We start from the raw sequence: 23,928 nt of genomic DNA on the forward strand, positions 1-23,928 counted from the left end.
TGGCCCTGCAGTTTGCCCCACCTCTTCCTCCTGCATGCACTTTAACCCTCCTGCTTTGGTATATATAGTATGTGAGACTATTAGAGTTCTCCTGGCAGCCATCATGAAGGGTACTGTCTCGATCTGCTGTTTCCTCGCCCTGCTGCTTTTGCAGGCCACTGCAGGTAAGACTTAGATAAAGATCTGTTTTAATTGTTTGTTTGTTTTTCTATCAAACAGAGAATGCATTTATTTAAAGGTGTAAAATAGTGCCTTACTGCTGGTTGGTGGATGAATTAAAAGAATATTTGTGGCTTTAGAGGCTGATGTGAAATAAATTTACAGAAAGTGAAACGAGAAGCTGAACTGTTTGTGTGGAATTTTGTTTCCTGTTGAGCTGAGTTGGGATAAAAACTACATAAATGCAACCCTGTTGGAGATGAGCTGATGTTCATTCAAAACAAATGTATTATTGAATAGGTTATCTGAAGTGAAAGTCTGATTCTATATTTATTTTATTCCCATTGTGGTTGGTTTAAAGAAGGAACATGAGGACTGATTAGCCGTGGCTGTGGCCTGACTCTCAGCTGTCCAAAGGCATGGCACCAGCTGATGGAAAGTCTTAGTCTAAGGAGAAGCCATGTGGCGAGCTTTAATAGACACTAATTTGTTCCTCACTCCAGTTCAAAAAGTGTTTATAAGCAATGAGAAATCTTTTTTAGGGGGATGTCTTTTTTATTCAGTAGTAATATTCTAATCTAGATTATGTGGAGAGACTCCTTTTCTAACTCTGCTACCAGGGCAGACTTTCTAAACCTGCAGCGCTATCTAGGTCTCTACTGGTGTAGTTATTGTTACCCTTGTCTGTCACCCCTGCCCGTCCTTGGGGTGCCGTTTCTCCTTCCACAGTCGGTAACCAGGCTTCTATATTCCAGGCTTGTCAGGTGCCTAAGATTGGAAGACCTCCTGAAACTCAACACTGTCAGCCACAGTCCCTCCCTACCTCCCCTTTGCATCATGGTCCACTTTAGATATGCTGTGCAGCTGCTGTCACTCTGCACTGTCACAATCACAATTTATTCCCAGCAACTGGCCTTTTAGGGACATGCTTTCTCCAGATAGGAGGGGCTGGACGGTGGAGGCCTCTCTTTCTATAGGCCCTCGCAGGTGTGTTTCGGTTTCTCACAAGCTAAATTAAATGCTGTATAATTTGAACATTTAAGGTAATCATGAATGAGAAAAGGATTTATTTGTTATGCACATAGCTGAGGCTAAAGTGCAACCAAAAACTCAATGATGTACTCTTTACCTTTTTTTTGTACATTTTTTTTCTTCTTTTATTGAGCCTTTTTGTGTGCAGAGACGTCACTAACCTACACAGCATGTACTGTGGTGAAACAACTCCACAGCACAATCTCCACCATGCTTACCATTAGGTAAAGTTTTATTAGTAGGATTATTAGTAATTTTTAGACTACTAAAAAGTGGTTTTAAAAGAATTACTTTGGATGGAAATTAATTATTTTGTGTTTTTGCTTTAGTCAGCTTTAAAACTAATGAGAATAAAATTTAAGAAAATAAAGAAAAAAAAATCTACAAAAAAAGTTAATGAAAAATGCCTCAATGTAGATTTTAAAAGTCAATATGAATCAAGATTATAAAAAAAAAACATTGCGAAGCACTAATTGCTAAGCACGGTGCAGCTAAAAGGCTAATCTTAAATGAACAGAGTTGCTCTCCAGTGTGAACTAAAGTGTTTTCCGAAATCTATTGAAGTCAACAATATTATACAGCATCATTTTACCACCCTTCAATTTTTATTTAATGCTGAGGAAGAGTTTTCAGTTCAGTCTGGTCTTTAAAATGGCCGCTCATGAAGAGTGAAAAGGCTTCCTTTTGGCTTCTTGTCTGAGCCAACAAATTATTTCTAATTACTTATTACTGTTATTACTTAATCCGTGATTCAATCTATGACAGCATATATTCAGAATCCTGGTGGAAAGAACTAACTCTATAGTTTTTCGTTTGCATTTGTACCACTGGGATCAAATCTTAGATGATCTAATCTCTTTTGGTACATTGCTCAGATCATACATCCTTAACTTTTTAAATACAGTAGGTATCACATCTATAAATTAAAAAGCCTTATTTGGTCAGATTGTTTTTAAATGAAAAAAAGAAAATCGTCTCATGTCTAGCATTAAATATAGAATTTTTCTGATCAAGATGCTTAAGAAAAGTCAGAATATAAAGAGAGTGATGTGCAGATCTATTTGCCACCTGTGCAAAACTGGTCTCATTGATAGTATTTTCTACAAAATGCAGTTCAAATCCTATGAAATCATTTTTAAGAAACATGTAGAGCTGAACATTTATTCCATACTTTCTATTATTACGGACATGTACAGGCATTTATAACTCCTAAGCGCTGTGTGTTTATAGCAGGATGCAACACTATCTGTCCAAGAAAGACATAGAAAGTTAAAGCAGTCTCTAAGTGATATGTGACTCCCTCTAATTGCACATGGCATGTCTGGGACATCCCTTCATTCGCTGTAGTAGGGGGGAAAAAAATAACAGATGCACTATATGACATTGCGGCACTTCTTAAGAGTAGCACCTAAATCCCAAGGGTTAAACATACTTTAGTATCTTTCTATGAGCAGTAAAAAAATGCAGAACCCCCCCTTTACCCTTTGATCTGGCTTTTTTTTGGTTTTACATCCTGTTAAAGTGGATGTTTTACTAAATATAGGGGAACATATACCAGTAATAGCATCACCTACATTTTGGGTAAGAAGAGAGATTAATGGTGTTCCCCTGAATAGTCTGTAAGGTAATATTGTATCTGTAGTAGAGAGATGCTTTATAACACACCATCTACAGTGGCTTTAGTTCAAGTCTAAATAATCAACAGATATTATCAATATAGAGCAGTTTTGATGTTTTTTGGGTTCATTTAAAATGAAAGAAGTTTGGTTTCGGGCCCCAGAGGGAATAGCTGTCATTCTTCAGGATCTACTTGTTATGTTTTATACTAACGGGGGAGTTTTATGTAAAGCTATATCCTGGAATTACCTTGAAATGTTATCAATATCCCTTTGGTTTGCTTTAAGTAAGATAGTAAGTAAAATATCTGCCTGGTCCAGCCTGTTTTGTGTGGTACTGTAATGTCTGTGGGATGTTGATGTCTCTGAGTCTCCATACTGACAGTGGACACCCTAAAATAGGCAGCAGTCATTCTGCCTCCTCCTCCTCTGTCCATCTTTTGACCCATTGTGAGTCTATTTATGACTCGGAGGGGAGCACTGGCTTCCCAAGCCGTGCCACCTGTTGCCATTTGTGACGTCTTCTCAACACATCAAGCTCAAACTCTACTAAGTGTGCCCACATCTGACACTTATTGAAGGAAAAGTCATGTTCATTTCCAGGCTTACAAGATGTTTTTTTTTAAATGAAACAAGATTTGTTTTAATCAATTAGGATGAAACATTTAGAACCCCACTTTAGTTAGAATTGAAATAAAGTCAATGTTCTTCCACTGGGGTTTCCAGTGCAACATCTTGACCTTTAATAAGTGTCTCAATCCCTCAGCGCTCAAGTTAAATCCTTTAACCTGCTCTTTCAGCTCTTATCATGTTCATTTTAATTAAATTTACCTCCCTGTGCTGTGAGCGAAACGCGATCCTGGGCCTTCATATAGATAGAACCAATTAACCGCTTAACGTTTACTACGTAAATACACATTGAAGAGATTTAATCATGTTTTTGCGTGACTTTTTGTCTCTACACACTCAAGTTTGGTATTTTTCATTTCGTTGCAGAAGTATTTATGCTACTCCAACTTTTTCTCCTTTTTGCAACAACAGAAGTATGTTTTTATGTTGGTTGTATGTGATAAAGAAGCAAAAATTTGTGCAAATTTGCAAAGTGACCAAAGAGAGATCTATACGGCAAAAAAAGTAATAATAACATTTGGAAAATGCTGTCTGCATTTGCTTTCAGTTACTGTTTTTCTCTTATAGCTTTAAATTAAATCCAATACAAATTGTTTCCTTTTGAGACCACCTGCTCAGTTAACAGGGATAAAAGTGTGCAAATCTGGTTCTATGTTATTAGAGAAAAGCCTTTGTTAAAGGAAAAACCCAAAGAATGCTTCATTTTTCTTTTAGCACAGGCCAGGCAACAGAGCAAACATTAAGATTAAGATGATTAGATGAGACCACAATTAAAAGGTGCCTGATAAACCAACATTGGACATCACCTCTAACACCCCATCACCACCTTGAAACACATTGGAAGCATAGTTTTTCAGACAAAGGCAAAGTCAGGGAAGCTGTTTAGAGGTAATAGGCAATTCCGAAAGAACATTTCTTAAAAGCTGATAAGGACTTAATACTTAGAGCTTCACCTTCCCCTTAATACGAACCTTTAACATTTAGCCAGAGCAACAATTCAGTATAGATCAAAGCCTATTCATTTGTTAAAATAGTTTAATCATAGTTCAAAGCTGAATTTGATTAAGATTTGGGTGCAAGACTATATGCTTTTAAGCAATCCTTACATTCATGCACTGCTTTTTGTTGTTATTTTATATAAACATTCAATCACAATTTTCAAAATTTTGGTTCTTTTACTTGAAAATCGGAAATTGTTCCTGGTATGAGATTTTAAATATCTTGAACATAATTTTGTTTAGACAGCTTTCCTCCAAAAAGTTCTCGTCATTGTTCCTTTTTTCACTGTGTCCTGACTTAACGCTCCCTTAATGAGGTATGACTCCAAGTCAACGAGCAGTAATAGTGGGCTTAAATCAGCAGCATTCCTGCAGAATGTGCCCATGCCATCCGAGTGTTTCTCCAAACTGACCCAGTGTTGTGTGGCAACGGGCTCAACGAGGCGCAGATGTCCAGGGGGCTCAGCTCCTCTGGCGCCTCCAGGGTTAATTCTGTACTATGATACCAAGACTGCCCCCATACTGATGCACAACATCTCTTCTGTGATCTTTGGGGAGTCTCCATCGAGTATTGACTGCTTCAGGAAGGTGCTAACAAGTTCACAGCAATTTGGCACACTCTAGAAGCTAGCGTTAAAAGACACCAACCCTGAGTGACGAGGCAAATTGGAGAAGCTTTAGTTACCGGTATGCTTGAAGGGTTCGGTCACAGATGCTGAGGAATCAGAAGACTCAGCTTAAAGGTACTAAAACTCTATGAGGAATTGATTGACATTTAAAGTCTAATTTGTGTTTATCTTTGATTATTTTCTGCTTACATAAGGAGCCAACCAATAAGAACTCAAGCTTATCAAAATAACACTAACTTTTAATCACCCTGACAGTCATTTAGTCTTTAAAGAAAAATGTTTTTTTCTTGTATATAAGTTTAAGACTGTTATGAGACTCATGGCTGGTTTGGAAGCCCTCTTAATAGATTTCAGCTGTGATCAGTTTCACTTGCAAAAATAAATTGCAAAAAATAGATCTGTATGCCTTTATATATATTACCGACAACGACCTTTTAACCTTTTGGTTTCTTTTGGTCGTGCACAGGGAGAGCAGCAGCACTGCACACATTTATTTTTAGCAGGCTGACTGGGTAGGAATCAGCACCATTGTGTTGCTTTAATGTGCTGCTACACACCAAAGAAGCAGCTTATGAGGTTTAGTTCCTCATTGTTGGTAATTAATCACTGAGGACTCAATTAGTATTTCTAGAGTCCAACTTTTAGTCAGCTTAACCAAACTTGCTCCACATTTTGTTTGACACCTATGGAACAAAATGCAAGCGTCACTTGTTCAATTCGTTTTCCTATTTTACTGAAAATCTGTTAAATAGTTGCATAAAAACTACAATAAAATCAAGCTTCCACATGGGTGTAGTGACATCACATAAGGGACCTGATTAGAAATGTATTTAGTTTAAATTATTTCCTCAGTTGTTTTTATTTATTGCAACTCAAGCAACACATCTGAGACATAAATCAGATTTTGTTTTTAAGATTTTTAATTAAGATTTCTAGTCGGCCTTTTTGTTATACTCAGGGGATATAAAAGTCCCAGGGAACTGCTGTATCATCTAACACTTTGGACTAAAGTGATTCTCAGGTAGACAAACTTATGAGTCCAGTTCTCCCAGTTAGCCCCATCAGCCATGCATTCAATCGACATGTTGTCTGGCAGATGGAAAGGAAAACGTTTATTAGGGTTTCAGAATACTGGCAAATCTCATTACTACTACTTCAAGCATTTTTTTTTATGTGGAACAGATGCAGTCAGATGAAAAAAAAAAAACAATTGGGGAAGCAGTTGCGTAAGATGCAGGACTGTAATTGATTCAAACCCCAGCTCTGTCCTTCATTACCTATGATTGTGGTCAGAGGCCTTTGTGATGTTTTTGCCAAACAGCTCAATTTGTCTCACTGTTCAGAAAGGTGCCAGATGGAGGAAGAGGGATCATGTCCAAGATCTGCTCCTGTCTCCCTCCCCTCTGAATGTGAAGAAGTCAGTGTTATATGAGTCTGTTGGAAAGCTCTGAAGAAAACAGCTCAGTCAACGTCTCTTAGCTTCATGCTTACCCATGCATGAAAGCTACCAGGTAGTTTGGAGAAGTTACTGGGATTGGTCATTTGGATCCAAGAAGATTTTGGATTGGTTGGCCCACAAAGTTTAGAATTGTATATATATCCAGGGGAGTGTTGGCCTAGTGGTTAGAGCAGTGCACTGGTGCTCTGAGAAGGCTGCAAGTACCCAGTTTGATCCCCACAGCCTCCAATCTGGGTTCCTGAGCAAGACCCTTAACAACACACTGCTCCCCGGGCGACACACAATGGCAGCCCACTGCTCCCCGAGGGAATGGGTCAAATGCAGAGAGTGAATTTCCCCATTGTGGAACAATAAAAGGATTTATATTACATACATAGCATCAAGCTTAGTTGAATACTTGGGATTGTGGTTATGTCTGATAATGTACCATTTTTGTGCTGAAAAATATTACCGTCAGCTAATTTTTTGATAATCTGTTTACAGTAAACCCATAAAATGGGAGGATTTCAGACCAACTGTTGTTATAATTTAGCTTATGTGAATATGTGAATTACTGAAAGTAGTGTTAAGTGCTTTGGTGTCCTCTGACATGAAAATGCACTTTATAAGAACAGAATGTTTTCCAAAAGGTTATAAAAATAGGTTCTTACCAGTTAAAAGCATTAAGATCTTAACCATCCCAACCACTTGCTTTAGCCTTACCAAACACAACCGTGTCCATCAGATCCATGGTGTAATCTTAGTGTAGAGAAGATGTAACCTTTAACATACAGAACTTCCTTTTTGTTTGGCAAACTCCTAACCATGCTAGTGTTTCTAAACAGGAGCACTTCACGACTTAGCAAACATTTCATTGCCCTGCTTGTTTATCTGAAATCCTCCATTGATATTAGAGACACAATTTTACATTTTAAGATTAAAGTGCATGTTTACATAGGCTGGGCATATTTCATTAGCATTGTTACAATGATATTTCTCTTTCAGATTGGAATTATGTAATATAAATCAGAACAAGACCTCTCTTTTAATTCAGATACTGATAGGTACCTGTTGTTGTTGAAATACATTTTTTTTACAGTGTTTGTTCCTGGGTTACTATGGAATAGTGCTTGGATTCTGTTTGTTGTTTAATGCAGAGTTTATTTTCTCCCAGTCAGCTTTAGCTTGAAAATATTGATTTATTAATGATGAGGTGAATTCTTGATTCTATTGTTGATCAGCTTTCATCCATAGTTATAACTTAACTGAGGTCTTACAAATAACTGCTGAATCCTGAAGAAAAAAAATGAAATTCGAACCTTCTTCTCTCAAATAAACAGATTAGACATCTTAAAACAGTGATTTATATAGGTTTAAAAAGATCTAATATATTTCTCACTTTCCTGTTTCAGGCTTGAAATCAAACATCTAGGAAAAACATTTTTTTTTTCTTATTGAGTTTTTTTTTGTTATTTATAAGTCCTGCAGAGAAAATCCATACCCCCATTACTCTGCTAATTCTGCTGGCAGTGAACACTTTTTCCTGAAGCGGTGGTATTTTTAAAGATGTGTCGTTATTTATTCTCCATGTTAGCCTGAGTTTAGTTTGTAAACAAACACAGTTTCATGATTTGACTTGTCATTGGATGCATCAACATGCCTGCCAGATTCTTGGCTAGAAACACAAGAAGCCATTGCCCACATGGCTGGTGGCTTTGCTCCAGTTTGTTGGTGGACAGCCCTCTGAAATGTGGGCCATTTCTTATTGACATGATGTTGTTTATAATTAGGTGTGTTTGAAAAAAAAAAATATTATAAAAATATAAATAAATGGGGCTTTGCTTTTGTTAACTACGGACCTGAATAGAAACTTGTTAAATAACGGCTTTCTTCTGATATTTGCACAGCAAAGTGAAAAATACGTTATAACTGAACCTGTACTTTAAAAGCAGGTATGGAGTTCATTGCTTCTGCTCCTAACTGAAGCGACAGTCTAGTTTGACAAAACTGTACATGCAAAGATCAAAGTCCTACCCCTTTGGCTACAATTCAGCAGTCTACACATTTTTTCCGCACAGTAAAAATAAATATCTTTTACCTTTCGTCTCCTGGGGTTTGAGTTTTAACACCAAAGAGTTTATGATGAGTACTGCAGAAACCGCCCAGGCAGCACGGCTTCCTGCCAGCCTCCTGCTGAGATCAGAGCACTTTGAGCAAAAGCAGAAACTTTTTTGATGCTTTCTGATCATCCCATGCAGACATTCATGATTTTATAATATGGTATGGCACACCTAAGGTTATTTTGTGTTATAACATCACACTTAGAGTAATCAATACATAACATTTACTTATATTTTAGTGTTTAGTATCTGAACAGGCTGCAGAGAAACTTAAATATTCTATAGCCAGTATTACACCTTCAACAGTTCTTGGAATTATTTGATTATTTAGGTATTTGAACTTTCATTTGAATACATTTAAATAGAGTAAATCCCTGACCCTATGCTGACCGTCTTTACATTCCAACTATTTATGAGTTTGAAGCTTAATGTGAATCAATTTCACAAACATTTCAGATTTGTATATGTTGTCTGGATATAACATGCAATCCTTCTCACACAAAAATAATACATTTCTCATCACAATTAGTTCTTTCAAGCCTGAAATCAATCTAGAGTTAAACCTAAGTTTCACTCTGTTTTCTGCATAGCCCTGCTTGGGAAAAGATTTCATGTCCGACAGACAAATTGATGCAATAGTTAAGCCTCAGGGGCAATTAGTATATTTTTTTATTCAAGGAAAAGAAAACTTTGCCAACTGTCAAGCATGGATGCCTCATGCAGAGGCTCTAAAATCCCACAGTTATTTAAAACTTGGACACAGTTTGGTCCAAGAACACATCAGACATGAAATTGGACTGAATAAAGTATGCTGACATAAAAATTCTGGAATGGTGCAAAGAACATTTCTGCTGCGTCCAAATAGTGAGTTTATTAGAACCCTTATAATGCAAAAACTGATCTTGAAATAAGTAAAAGTGTCTAAAAGTTTATTTCACCTTAATTTGAGTAGGCAAAATAGATGATTTGCCAATAGAATTAGTATTTTTACTCTTAACGTTATTTAAATAATATGCACTTTAGATAAGATAATTCAATTGTAAATGTAAAATGTCTTATTCGATTGGCAAAGAACCTCACTTATCTCCTCCATTCAAGATAAAATGCATTTATTTTTAAGAAGAAATTACTTATTTAGATTTCAATATTTGCAGTGTATAAACATATTTGATGTTAGTCTATAATAGAATATCTGAAAATCTTTTACACATCATCAAAAGTTAAACTAAAATAAAATCATTTTTAAATACTTAAAATCAGATTTGTATCATATTTGACTTCCTTAATATTTCGATACAGCTTCATTTAAAAATCAAATCTGAAACTTACAGAAAGTGTAGGGCTATCATTGATGTTTATACACTTGAACATAGCTCACCTTTCTGTAGCAGGTTGGTATAAATATACAGAAGGTTCGCTCATTGTTACATTTATGCGACTGCAGGGAACAATTTTGGCTCGGCTCTTTGTGAAACCAGGGAAGTCCCAAGGCTTATCCCTGGTTGTCACCATTAAAGCCTGTGGCGATGCCTTGTCTTTGTGTGTTTCATTTCAGCTTCACCTTTCTAAATTAAGAGTTGATTGTAATAACAGCTGTGAACTAAGTAACCTGATAGGTTCAGAAGAGGACATGACAAGTGAACAAATATGCTCCCTCAAAACCTCTGCCTTGCTCTCTGAAACACAAACAACCAGTAGCCTGTCATGGTACAGAAATCTCATTCAGTGTCATTTTGATTATTTAAGCCCACAAACAATTGTTAGAGTTCAAAGCAAGCTTTTGATATACCTAAACTTTTACGAAGCAGTTTTTATGATACCAATATTTCAGATATTGTGCTTAATAACAGACTTTGTGTGATCTGAGAGCTCAGATAACCAATGTGTGATGATTAAAAAAAAACTGTTTTTTCACAAACAATAAAGTCCTCCAATAGGGATGCACAGATTCACTTTTTTTCTCTTCCCATCTGACTCTAATTCATAAATTTGGAAAGCTGCAGATCCAAATACCAAAGTTCTGTTTACTATAATGTTATTTTGTTAATTTTGTTGTTTTTTAAAGGCTGTCATTAGCTCCTATCTACAAGCAGGCATGATATGAATGAATATAAACATGTGCATCCCAAATGTCAATTTGAGATTAGTATCAGGTCAGAAAAGGAAGTCATAAAAACAGTAAATGGTGTTAAAAGGACAAACTTCATCCTTAAATCAAATAAACATCTCCAAAGATTATACCATTAAGGAGTAAACTTTCATGCTGTTGAATAGTTGTTTAACCTAACTTAAATTCATTTGTCAAATAGACTAAGTAGATCTGCCACATTTTTACTGATATATGATCTAGAATTTCCCTTCATATTGGGACTGATACAGAATTGAATATCAGATCTGCTCCGAAGCCTTCAGTCCAATGAGTTTATGATGTTATTTTTTTTTCTTTCAGAGGTGGAAGAATTGGACCACGTCCTAAGAGACAGATCTCACATCGATGAGACGCTGCGGCTTGCAACTGAGGAAAAAGCAGCAGATTATGTCGGTGAGAAACATATGGGGACAGATCATTGCATTGGCCTTTATTGTAGACATTTTATCATCTTAACTTGAACAGATAGTTTGAAAATGTTGCCTTTAGACTTTCTAATAAGCTGCAGAACGAAAACATTTTTAAATGATTTATTATCTATGTGTTAATAAATGACCATAGTTGTATGTTTTTTCAAGTGATAACGAATATGTATAACCTGCAATGCAAGTATGAAAGTCTTCAGATTTCTTTCAAAAGTGAGATTTTTTCTAAAAAGGATATCTCATTACTACTTAAGGCATTTTTTTAATGTGGCACAGATGCAGTCAGATGGAAACAGAAAATTCAGTTCAATTGCAGCAGCAGTGGCCTAGATGGATAAAAAGGATATTCCTCATGCAAACCCTTTCTCTGACATTGTTATGCTACGTTCTGCTCCTTCACTTTGTTTCACAGCGGCTATACAAAAGTTGCGGAAGATCTACCATTCATCCATCAAACCAATGGAGCAGGCCTACAAGTACAACGAGCTGAGGCAGCATGAGATTTCAGGTATCGCTAAAAAATGCCATATTTCTAAAACCTCTTTCCAATTCTACATCCCAGTGAAATTTAGCTAATTTTGATTTTTATTCTGCATTTGCAGTGCCTTGTGAAAGTAAACAGACCTTTAACTTTCCCACATTTTGTTGACTTTTTATCCCAAAACTTCAGGGTATTCTGTTACGATTTTAACATTTTTATCTGCTTTTTTTTTTTTTCTTTTTTGATATAAAAGTCAGAAAAGTGCGGAATGAACAAACAGCAAATCTAAAATACATGTTCAATGAAAACTAGTGTCAAATGAAAGCGCTTGGCGGACTAGTCCAAGTCCAAACCAAAATGCAAATGTTAATCTTGGGATATTTAAAAAAAAATGAACGGTTAAAAATATTTAGTCTCTAGATGTGCAAAACCCAGGAATACAGTCTGAAAAAGACTCGCAGCTTTAACAGTAAATAAAAAAAATTGTTTCAATTGTGTTTTGACCCCTTTAATCTGATGATGAGTTTGTTAAATTGCAACTTTTTCCTGTGGTTCAGTTTCTTTTTACACAGAAACCGGTCTCCATGAATCAACCTGGAGCAATCAGTCCGTTTATTGGTCAGATGTGTCTCGAGTACCAAACATAAATACAGGAAGTTTGTAGAGAATGCTAAATATGAATGATATCATTATAGTGTTTCTGGGTAGTATTCAACCAAAATCATAAGTAATCTATGTGATTTTTAAAGGATGTACTGAAACTTGAATATGACTTAATGCTTTACATAAAAGATGAGCACATTTCTTTGATTATAAGTTTGTTTTCTTGGCTGCCCCCCACAATGCAATGCAAATCCTGCACCAGACTTAGACTTTACCAGGCACATCCACGCAGACAAAGAGGGCAAAAGAAAACAGCCCAAAAAGTATTGAAAAGGGAATAGAAATGCAAACCACTCTTTTATTGATTTTGTTTTTAAAGAAAAAAAGACCGTTTACTTCGAGGAAATATTTTTGCCCTTCTTTGAGTTGGTCTGAGACTGCTTAAAAAAAAAAGTTTTAGAATGAAATAAATTTCTTCCTCTTGTGGATTAAAAAGGCTCTGTTTGCATGCAGACATTTAGTTTCTATCTACGTCTCTAACTAATAATGTACTTTTCGTGAGACACTGTAAACTCTCATCATTGCCTGACCACATGAGCACATTATGCATTTGTTGACAGACATGTTTGACGACTTGTAGGTCAAATATGCTACTGTAAATTCCAGCCATGATCTCAGACTCATTCATGTACATCGACACTCCACCCTTCCCCAGTGCTTGTAGAAACATTACTCCCTCATTGAGCTCGCCTTCACCTCCTCTTACCTTCACTTCTCTGTCCTCCCCTCACCCCCATCTCCCCTCATCTAACAGCATACCCTGGACGAACCCTGGGTGACTCGGCCACAGGTGGGTGTGGGCAGGGCTTACCTGTGCATGGCACTGCCTCAAGAGCTAAGCCCCTTCCTCTCACCCTTCGCAAATTTGTTCTCTGTTGATCTACGGCATTCTTAAAAAGTATTTGGCCCTAACAATCTTAAAGAGTAAAATTTAAACTTAAATGTTACAGATCAGATATATATATTAGACAAATATAACTAAATAAATACAGTGTTATGCAATGTTGATGTCATTGACAAATTAAATAAATCCCTGTGAGTTAGCTTGATGTGGAAATTATAATTTGCGATCTCATTAAATCACAAATTAACTGTTAATAGCCAAAACAACATCTGAAGAATCTACAAGCCTCATTTCCTTTATTTAAGGTCAGTGTTTGCGATTCGCCTAAAAATATAAAACAGTTAGAAAATACCATCTATAGAGAAGGTTCAATTTGAAAAACACTGCTGTCTAAAGGAAACACATCAAACTGATACTTAGATTTCTTATGGTTTGGGTTTACTTTGCATCTAAAAGACATGGAGAACTTTTTTCCAACCAATGGGGCATTAATTCTGCTCTCTAGTAAAACGTCTTAAAGGACAATGTTTGAACACTTTTAGTTTATTAAGCCAGACAATCATACAAAGCACACCAACAAGTTCACACCTATATATGAGTTTCAAAAGCACCAAAATAAAGGATTTGGTGTGGATCCATAAAAGCATGCGTTCAAAACTATTTGAAGTGAGGTTGCATGTATCATGACTCAGAAGAGAGGAGCCAGTATTCGAGCCAAGGCAGACAGTGGGATAATTCAAAAAGCGTTTCTTGAAACGACTGATGATCTGAATAGCAGCGGCTAGGGAGTCTATCACAAGAAACTCTGTAAAAGGAAACACAGGTTAGTGACCGTGTAAAGCAACCCCGGAGAGTGGAGAACCAGCAGGAGTTCGAAGCCAGGTCAGGCAAACAGATCAGAACAAGAACAGGGAGGCTCAGAGGTTGAGAAGCAGAACAGGATCAGGTAATCAGAAACACTAAGGTGATGCTAAAACCCTCTCACCACTGAGATCAGATGGGAACAGGCAGGCTCAATGGTTGGGAGGCAGAACATGTCAGGATCAGAAACACCAAGGAACTCTAAAAACACTTTCACCACTGGCTAGAGGGAACATAACAATCTGGCTCCGATAACCGGATGCAAGCACCCCAAACAGAGGCAGGAGCAGGTGGATCAGACAGGTGAACGAATGAAAAACCAAGCCAGCCATCAGCGTCAAGATCATGACAGCATGACTTTAAAGAGACAATACATAGTAAAAGAAACCTACAGTGTGGCTGAATTTAAGACTGTAAGGCCAGAAATACTCATTATTTCAAAAGTTAAATAGGAGATGTTCCTACCAATGGAGGAACAAACCATTTTTGACTAGAGGGAATTGCTTTTTGACACAGTGTCATCATAATAAAACTGTTTCTTCAGGATATCTTTCCCTGATACTAACATATATCTCAATGATCTGAAACATTTCAGTTTGACAAGAAAGCCAGGGACAATACTTTTTCATGGCACTGTAAATATTTCTTTATCCTCAGCTTTGTATGAAACTCCATCAATATCTACTGCAGTGGGTTATCATTAAAGTGCGCCATCACTGGAAAGCTTCGGAAGGATGCAGTTTTAAAAATATCATGCAAATCAAGATAGGGGTGACCCTTAGGATATTATAAATATTAATCACATATTTTGGGATTGTGTGAAAATCACACAGGCTTTGCATGTACATTTCTGGCTTTAGCTGGGGTGGTCAATGTTTAGAAAGCATTGGTATAATTTTCTCCAAATTTAGCTTGTGAAAATAAAATCCCTCCATTACTCTGTTAAAATGCTTTTATTTAGATCTTTTAATAGAAAGTTAAAATTATTCATCCTGATCACAGGCCATGTTACCTCACCTCCCATACATGATTTCCACTCCACACATGACAGCTTGCAGTCTGTTTGTATCTCTGTGTGAAATATGGCTGACATCTCTTTCTACTAACAAATGGCTTTTTGACCTTTTTCTGTCCTTGTCTGAACCTTAAAATGCAGCCTATACGTCCATTAGTAACTCTTCAGTGTTTTTGCAATAATATTGAAAAAATATCTTTAAAAATTTGCATGCAGTGTGGAACTTCAAAATAAGGAATAAGGAAATGTAATGCATCCCACAATGCCTTGCAAAGCACTTATATGCCTTTAGCTTCTGCAGATTTTTAATGTTACATCTGGTAACTTCAGTTATTAATTTATTTATTTATTTTGTAAAAGACCAACACAAAGGAGTACATACTTGTGAAGTGGAAGAAAGATGATGAAAATTAAAAGTGTAACCTGTCTTTATATTTAGCTGCATTTACTTTGATAACCCTAAATACAAACCAGTGTGAGCAGTTGTCTTTATAAGTTACAGATTAAGGACATAAACAAGAATTTGCTCTTGTCAGATGTGGCAATATTTAAAATTTGGATCAACTTGTCATATATTATTTTCTAAAACTCACAATACACAGCACACTGGAAACTGTAGTAGGGTTTATTGGCAACCACATGCTGTGGAGAATGAGTGTCTTTAACAGAAACAAATAAGCTTGCCAGTGTTGATTTATTAAAATAATTAATGAGGAAACTGGAAGAAAACTGAAGACTAAGATTAAGGTTTATGTTCCAGCTGGACAATGACTCTACATTTATATCCAGATGTTCAATGGAACGGCTCAAATCAAGCATGCTCATGTGTGGGATTAGCCTAGACTAAATACTTATGCTTTTTGTAAAAGGATTTGTAAGCGCATCTAAAAAAGACTGAAAGTCGTAAATGGATCAAATGACGCTCCTGCAAAAAGTAAAACCCCAAAACAGCGCATGACATCCCTTCCACATCACAATTATTAACTATTTTGTGCTGATCTACAAAAAATCCCAACAGCATATACTGTGATTGTGATTATAGTTGTGATTGTGGGGAGCTGAACTTCAGACGTGTTTAAACGCTTCGAATACTTTTGCAAGGCACTGTGAATTGTAGTTCTAATTTGTAGATGCTGTAAAAACCAACTGATGCTGTGTAGAAATAAAATAGGGGGAAATATTCATTGCTGCCAGTTCAAAATGAAATCCCACTAAATTAAACTTCAGGATCTTGAGATGTTTTTATCTCAATTTATACAATTACATTATATTTGTTCAATCTGACCAGTTTTGTTTGATTTTGAGAAATGGTTTGTTGTTTTGTCTGCTACCAAAATATCAAACCATTAATTGTTTAATCTTTTGTTCTATATTACAAAATCATTAGATTCTGCTTTCGAAAATCTTTTTTACACAGCATCACACCTTTTTAGACTTTTATGTACATTACATTTTTCATTTGGAAAACATCTCTAGTGAGTTTTTTGGCTGATTCATTATTAAGCATGGGGGCTCTTGTTGTAGATTGGAAATAGCTGACATGTAAAATAAACAGAAGTTTCTGCCTCACTGTTTAAGCAACCTCCCATAAATTTGTATTTCTTACCGAATAGATGGAGAGATTACCTCCAAGCCCATGGTGCTGTTCCTTGGACCTTGGAGTGTAGGGAAGTCCTCCATGATCAATTACCTCCTGGGCTTGCAAGACAGCCCGTATCAGCTCTACACAGGTATGAATTAAGAATACAAAAACTTAATGAGTCAATATAGGAGGGAAAACAATTATAAACATCTTAAATCTGCAGGAGCATTAGAAATATCATATTTTTTCTCTTACAATTTAATGTTTAATTAAATGCTTAATGCCTTTGGTACATAAATTTGTCATTTTCTTTACCTATTTATGTGTTTTCATTGGTATTTTTTGCAGTTTCTGCTCCATGTCTGCTAATTTCTTCTGTTTATTCATAATTTTGCTCTTCAGGAGCTGAGCCCACTACCTCTGAGTTTACTGTTATCATGCACGGCGAGAAAATACGCTCTGTAGAGGGTATCGTCATGGCAGCAGACAGCTCTCGCTCCTTCTCTCCCCTTGAAAAGTTTGGCCAAAACTTCCTGGAAAAGTTAATAGGTATCGAGATGCCTCACAAGCTGCTGGAACGTGTGACTTTTGTGGACACGCCTGGAATCATTGAGAACCGAAAGCAGCAGGAACGAGGTAAATGAGCAGACTTTTTCTGTGCATAAAACCAATACAGACTGTGCCTTTTAAGATAATACCATGGCTACCTTTTTATCTTTTCAACATTTTGCCCCAATATAAAACACATTTCATTGTACTTTATTGGGATTCTAGGAGTGACACAAAATTGTGTAAAACTGTGAAGAGAGAGTAGGAATATCTTTTTGAAATTTGATATACATTTAAAAAGGTATTTAATAAATAAAAAATAAAAAAATGCACAGTAGCTTGCATTTTATTTAACTGCAGGGTTGTGCTGAAGTTTAAAGAAGTCTTAGTTTATAAAACTTTATTCCAAACTGAACATTTCATAGAGCCATGTTTAATCCATCATCTTGGCAATGAAATAGCATAGAATAACTGTGCAACATGTGGCTGTTTACCTTAAAACCGCAGGAAAGGAGAGTATTATGTGGAGAAGCAGCTAAAACGGGCATGTACACTTTAAAGCTGCAGAAATCCCCAGGTACAGTACAATGTCTGCAAAAAAACTAAATAAACTGAAACATTTGATCTTTTACAAAAACCTACAGGAACAGATTATATTTAACTTTAAGAACTACAGTACAGTGTAGTCCAGGGGCTAATAATAGGCTTCTTCTACACTGAGACACACATTTTATATATTTTTTGATGGCATGCAAGGAACCGCTCTGACCAGAATATGTGCTAGAAGCAAGAGAATCCTAAGCCCCTGCTGCAGGAACAGAATGGGGGAATTTCATTCCTGCAGCTCTGTTCTTACAGGTTATCTACACACCTTCATACGACATATCACCCTGAACAGATCGACCCTATATGGAAACATGTGAGTGGCAACATCATGCTGAGGGGATGTTTCCGTCGGCAGAGTCAAAGTTGATAGGAACCTAGGGTAAAATTAAAGCATTAAGGCATTAATGTCATGATCTCAGCCCCGGTAGCTTCTCTTACTCACAGATTACTCACTTCATTCACCTGCTGTCTTTCCCTGGCTATTACATGTCTTCCCTGATGTCTCCATGGTTCTGGTTTGTCTTGCATTTTTAAGTTGGATTTTTAGTAGGAACCAGCCACTGTCAGGGTTTGGTTGAGGTTTTGAAGACCTAAATGTATAGGCAAGGAAGCAGAGGTGAGTTTTTGGAGTTTTAATGGAGTGATCACAGGTAGGCAGGAATCCAAAAATCCAACTTGAAAATGCAAAAAAAAAAAAAACAGAACCATGGAGTCATTAGGGAAGACATGCACTAGGAGCCAGGGAACGACGAGGAAAGACAGCAGGTGAATGAAGTGGGTAATCAGAGAAACTACCGGGGCTGAGATTATGATAATTCAAGCATTTTTCATTGTTTTTAAAATGGCCCAGTCAAAGTTCAGAGCAAAATCTAATTGAGAACCTGTGGCATTCTAACACTACGTATCAACACAGCACTGATCAAGAAACATGGCATCATTTGGTGGGGATTTTCTTGTCATCAGAGAAACATTAGTTGGAGTTAAGTTAAAGAGCTAAAGATAGAAAAATGCTGGAATAAATAGTTTTAAAGTTTGAACAATGGTAAACATTGGTTTAGGTTTAAAGAGTTTTTGTAACACCTTTTTTTTTTCTTCCTAGGTTATCCTTTCAATGATGTTTGCCAGTGGTTCATTGACCGTGCTGATCTCATCTTTGTTGTGTTTGATCCAACCAAGCTGGATGTTGGTCTTGAGCTGGAGATGTTGTTTCGACAGTTGAAAGGCAGAGAGTCCCAGATCCGCATAATCCTAAACAAGGCAGACAACCTGGCCACGCAGGACTTAATGAGAGTCTATGGAGCACTCTTTTGGAGTTTGGCTCCCCTCATTAACGTGACTGAACCGCCTCGTGTCTATGTCAGCTCCTTCTGGCCATATGATTACGCCCCAGACACTAGCCGGGAGCTCTTCAAGAGAGAAGAAATCTCCCTCCTAGAAGATCTCAACCAGGTGATTGAGAACCGTATGGAGAACAAGATAGCCTTCATCCGCCAACACGCCATCCGCGTTCGCATCCACGCCCTGCTAGTGGACCGTTACGTTCAGACCTTCAAAGAGAAGATGAGCTTCTTCAGTGATCCCGAACTGGTCTTCCAGGAGATTGTGGACGACCCTGACAAGTTTTACATCTTCAAATCCATTCTAGCCAAGACCAACGTCAGCAAGTTTGACCTACCCAACCGAGACGCTTATCGTGACTTCTTTGGCATCAACCCAATCGCAAGCTTTAAGCCTCTGGCATCTCAGTGTTCCTACATCGGAGGCTGCCTGTTGGAAAAGATCGAGAAGGCAATCACCAACGAGCTGCCTGGTCTCCTAAGCAGCATTAACTCTGGCAAGCAGCCTGGCCTCTCATCTTGTGAGATCACTGGCTGTGGCGAGAAGCCAAAAAACCGCTACCGAAAGAACTGAGGAACATAAAATAACTTGTCAGGGGGAAGAAAGGAGACATAGGAGGTGAAGAGAAAGAGGGGTCCTGGTGGGAGCCAGAGCCCTGCTTTTAACAGGACATTTGCATTGTTAAGGTGACATAGGGAAGATTAATGTTTGGGGTTTTTTGTCCTCAGGAGAATAAGCAAATGTGATAGTGAGAGAAGAAGAGGGAAGCCATCGTTGGATAAGGCAGCTTAAGGACATAAATAATAGAGGAACGAGAACCCGCCACTCATTTCAAAGTTCATAAAACATACACCTTTCTCTTTCTTATGGCACTGTCACCCTGGACTGCCTCACAAGGAATTGTCAGAGAAATTACAGATGCTGAAAATAGGCAAATACCAGACCCACTTAAAACAGATGTTGAAAACAGATGTTTGTATACTAATATTAAAAGGATTATATTATCCCAGGTACATTTCAAACACATCAGTTGAATTCGAAGTAGCCTTTTTGTTGGTGCTATACAAAAGCATTGGTGTCTGTCTAAACATGCAGACCTTTGCTATAGATGTTAATTATCTTTGCATGTTAGGATTTCAATGTTTATCTACAAATGCATGTTTTTCTTCTGCCATAAAGAAAAAAAAAACCCTCATGCAGCAATTTTGAGACCAGTACCAAATCTAACCGGCATCAAACAAGGGATTTCATCTCTTAGCTTTGGACACTCATCGCTTCTGGTTTTTTGACAATGAAGTAAACAAAGGTCAGGGTTCATGAGTCTTTGGAGCGCAGGTGGTACGTTTATTCTGCTACACATCTTAACTGTTGTAATGTCTATTTTTTGAGTCTATAAACTACCAGGGTTTGGCAGAAAGCAAGAAGTTATTTTTATTTATTTTTTTGACATTTACTCTGCCGTTTCTCTGCCTGCTTTTGAGATATGTTGAATGTTTTTTGTACATCTGCCCATCGGTTGGCATCTGCCTTTCTCAGATCGGTAAATGTGGGTTACAGGTTAAATTACTTATACCCATATTTTCCAACAAATTCTGGGGGATCCAAGGTGATCTCAATCCAGTAAGGATGTATAGTCCTTCCATCGAGTACTATTGTCCCCAGGGTCTCCTCCCAGTGGGATATTCTCAAACAGATGGTTGATTCATCATTATCTCATGACCAAAGGTAGAGGGATAGCAGGTGGTAATACAAAGCTTCTTGTCAGAGTGATTTCTTCCCTACAATTGACTAGAATAGCAAACACATTACTGGAGACAAAGCTCATGTAAGTCTACCCATGTCTTACTGCATTGGAACACCAAAGGGAGAATTAAACCTTTTTCCTGTTTACTTAGAGTTTGCGACTCTGATCTTCACTGTTTTACTCTTTTCTCCTTACTTTGCTAATTTATTCTAAAGATGTCGACAGTCTACTGTCAACAAATAGAATAGTTTAAAATTGGCAGCCTTGGTGATTATTAACATGCACTTGGAAGGAAAAACAGCCCTTAAAACATCCCTAACAAAATTAATGCATACAATCATAAACCTGCTTCAGACTCAACATGACACACAGACTGGACATCTAAGCTACCATAACTCCTTCAGCAGCGAGATCCGTTCCATTGCTGCACGGTTTTCTGTTATACTCTGGAAATTGCTCCATTTGTAAGTCGACCTAAAAAAATACAATTTGAAGCAATATTGTATGTTTTGATGACAGATCTCTGCAATGGCTGATAGGATTACATGTCCCAAGCATGCAAATGTAAAACTGAGGACTCATGAGTTGATCCCTGACCTTCATGGAAACAAGGTAAATTCTTTTCCCAGAGTGAGAAGAAGGAAATAGACACAAAGCTAAAAACTGTCAACATTAAACAGTTATCACAAGAGTGGAGTAAAATATTGTATAAAGGTGCATAACAGCAACCAGCTGGACTCAAGCATCTTCCACTTTTTTATATTACATATAATATTAGGAATAGTTTCACTTCCAGCTTCAGATCCACCCTAGCATTTATGCAAAGCTATGCAAAAACAGGCCTGCTGCTTCATATTCACAACACAGCTGGATAGTAGGTTATTGAAATTTGTTTTTTCTCAGCATGAGAAAAAAATCCAACACCCTTATAAAGTTCAGACATTCTTTGAGACATGATGAGGAGAAGTGCAACGATTCAACTGGTGAGCGCTCCACTGCGGTTTTGGAATATGGCCACTAGAGGGGGCTGTTCAAAAGAGAAACTATGTTGTCAGATGCGCGTGGTTTATGACATAAACTGGTTGTGCTTCTGATATATTTCATTGTCAGTTTTACTCACCTTCTAGATGATGAATGGATGTGTTCTGTCCAACTAGTCCCTTAATCACCTTAAGGTGTGACACTGACATTACCACTGGCCCAAGTTGTGGATGCTTGACAGAAAAGAATAAAGATTTCTGATTGACTGGTTCAGAGAAACCTTGTGGTTATTCTGCTTTAAGGAGGTTTTTAATAACTTTTTGGTTCTTTGTTCAGTCTAAATATCTGCCCGTGTTACATTCTAACTCTTTACTGATCAGTTTTTAGGGTAAAAGTCTTTTCAACGATAGCAATAAATTGCAATCAACTTATAACTAAAAAATAAATAAATAAAAAATTCAAGTCTAACTGCAATTTTACTTTGTGATACAAAAAAAATAGTCAAATTCTGCAAAAATTCTACAAAAAACGCTGCAAAGGAACATGAAAAGCTCTGCGTCTTCTCATATTGGATTATCCTCTATCAAAGAAAAGCTTGCTTTAGAATAGGAGGTAAAGTACATTTTACTTCTTTCTTTTATGAAAATGAATCTATTGTGACTCATTTGAGAGCCAAATTAGTTTTGAGACCACAAAGGCAGACACTGTGCTGCTTTACAAAAAAATATTGATTTAAAGTGTTTGACTTCAACAAGTCTTACATACAAATACAGCAGAATCAAATATGGCTGAATCACCACATGGAACCAAGTCTTACAGAGTCTCTTATTTGATTGAGGAGACTTGAAGAGAATATGCACCTAAGCACTTCAGTGCAATAGTTTATGAGACCTTGTATCTTGGACTTAATTTCAAAACAAATAACAAATAATTTCAGGAAGAACTCTAAACTTTGCATAAAATGTGGGACCAGGGATAAAGATCACAGGCTTCAAGCATAAATCAGACAGATGCAGGTCTGAACCAAAAGCTTCCCTTTCACACCTCAAATGTTTCATCTTCCATTTCTGTCATGTCGCCGGGTCCTGATGGTGTCAGAGTCCTGAAGGCCTGTAACTCTATGGGATTTTACAACACCTCTTCAACCGTAGCCTGTTCCAGGAGACGGTTACAGTGATGTGGAAGACTTCTTGCCTTATTTCAGTAACAAAATAAAACTTAGTAAGGAGTCATCAGTGACTAGAGACCTGCTGCCCTTACATTTCACATCATCAAGGTCCTAAAGAGACTTCTGATGGTTCACCTCAGCAAATACTCAAACTAGCAGGACCTCCTCCTGCAGTTTGCTCATCGCAATGGAGCTGGAGTTGAAGATACCATTGAACACCTGCCTTAACTGTCATTTAGGACAGAATGACAGCAGTGAGGGTTTTTTTTTTATTTGCAATGTTTTTTATTTATCTAGTGCATTTAACAAGGTTCAATGACTTACTTTGAAAGAAATTGTGGAAGACTCAGATGGCGACATCAACATTCACCTGGATTAGGGGCTACCTAAAAACCAGACCACAGTTTGTTAGACTGAAGGGTCAGCTGCCTAATCAAGTGTTAACATAGGTGCACCACAGGGAACTGTACTCTCACTATTCCTTTTCCCTCTGTACACCACTGACTTCCAATACCAGGGGAGTGGTGGGTAGAGCATTGCTCTTGGGTCTCAGGGGTTCTGAGTTTAAGACCTACACACTCCCACGGACTGCACTCGGAGTCCCTGAGCAAGACCCTTAACCCCCCCCCTGCTACTCAAGGGGTGGGTTAAATGCAGAAAGTGAATTTCTCCATTGTGGGACAATAAAACATTTACAATTATTTACAACAGACAGAGTCCTGTCATAGACAAGAAGCCTGTAACAATATCAGGGCAAACAATTTAAACAAAATAAAAAAAACTGGTTTTGTTTAAAGAACATTTTAGACACCCCTGATCATCTATAGTAAAAGACTTTTGCAGATCCACTGCAGATGGATAGATGCATGGATAGATCTGCAGCCCTTTTTGTTCAAGAAT

At 37.3% G+C, this 23,928-nt stretch overlaps 1 protein-coding gene across 2 annotated transcripts; it reads left to right on the forward strand.

Moving 5' to 3' along the window:
* The first annotated feature begins 6 nt into the window (after positions 1-6).
* srl (sarcalumenin) lies at positions 7-22,139 on the forward strand. 2 transcript variants are annotated; one of them, XM_038270045.1, is made up of 7 exons: positions 7-164; positions 11,072-11,164; positions 11,609-11,704; positions 13,095-13,130; positions 16,674-16,790; positions 17,045-17,278; positions 18,897-22,139. In XM_038270045.1, the coding sequence occupies exons 1-7, from the start codon at positions 35-37 to the stop codon at positions 19,706-19,708; spliced, it is 1,518 nt and encodes a 505-aa protein (XP_038125973.1). In that variant the 5' UTR covers positions 7-34; the 3' UTR covers positions 19,709-22,139. The 2 variants fall into 2 exon arrangements, with proteins under 2 accessions (XP_038125973.1, XP_038125974.1); XM_038270046.1 differs by lacking the exon at positions 13,095-13,130.
* The last annotated feature ends 1,789 nt before the right edge of the window (positions 22,140-23,928 follow it).

The sequence above is a fragment of the Cyprinodon tularosa genome, unplaced genomic scaffold (assembly GCF_016077235.1).
Source record: "Cyprinodon tularosa strain WSP-4 unplaced genomic scaffold, ASM1607723v1 ctg75, whole genome shotgun sequence".
NCBI classification, from domain to species: Eukaryota; Metazoa; Chordata; class Actinopteri; order Cyprinodontiformes; family Cyprinodontidae; genus Cyprinodon; species Cyprinodon tularosa.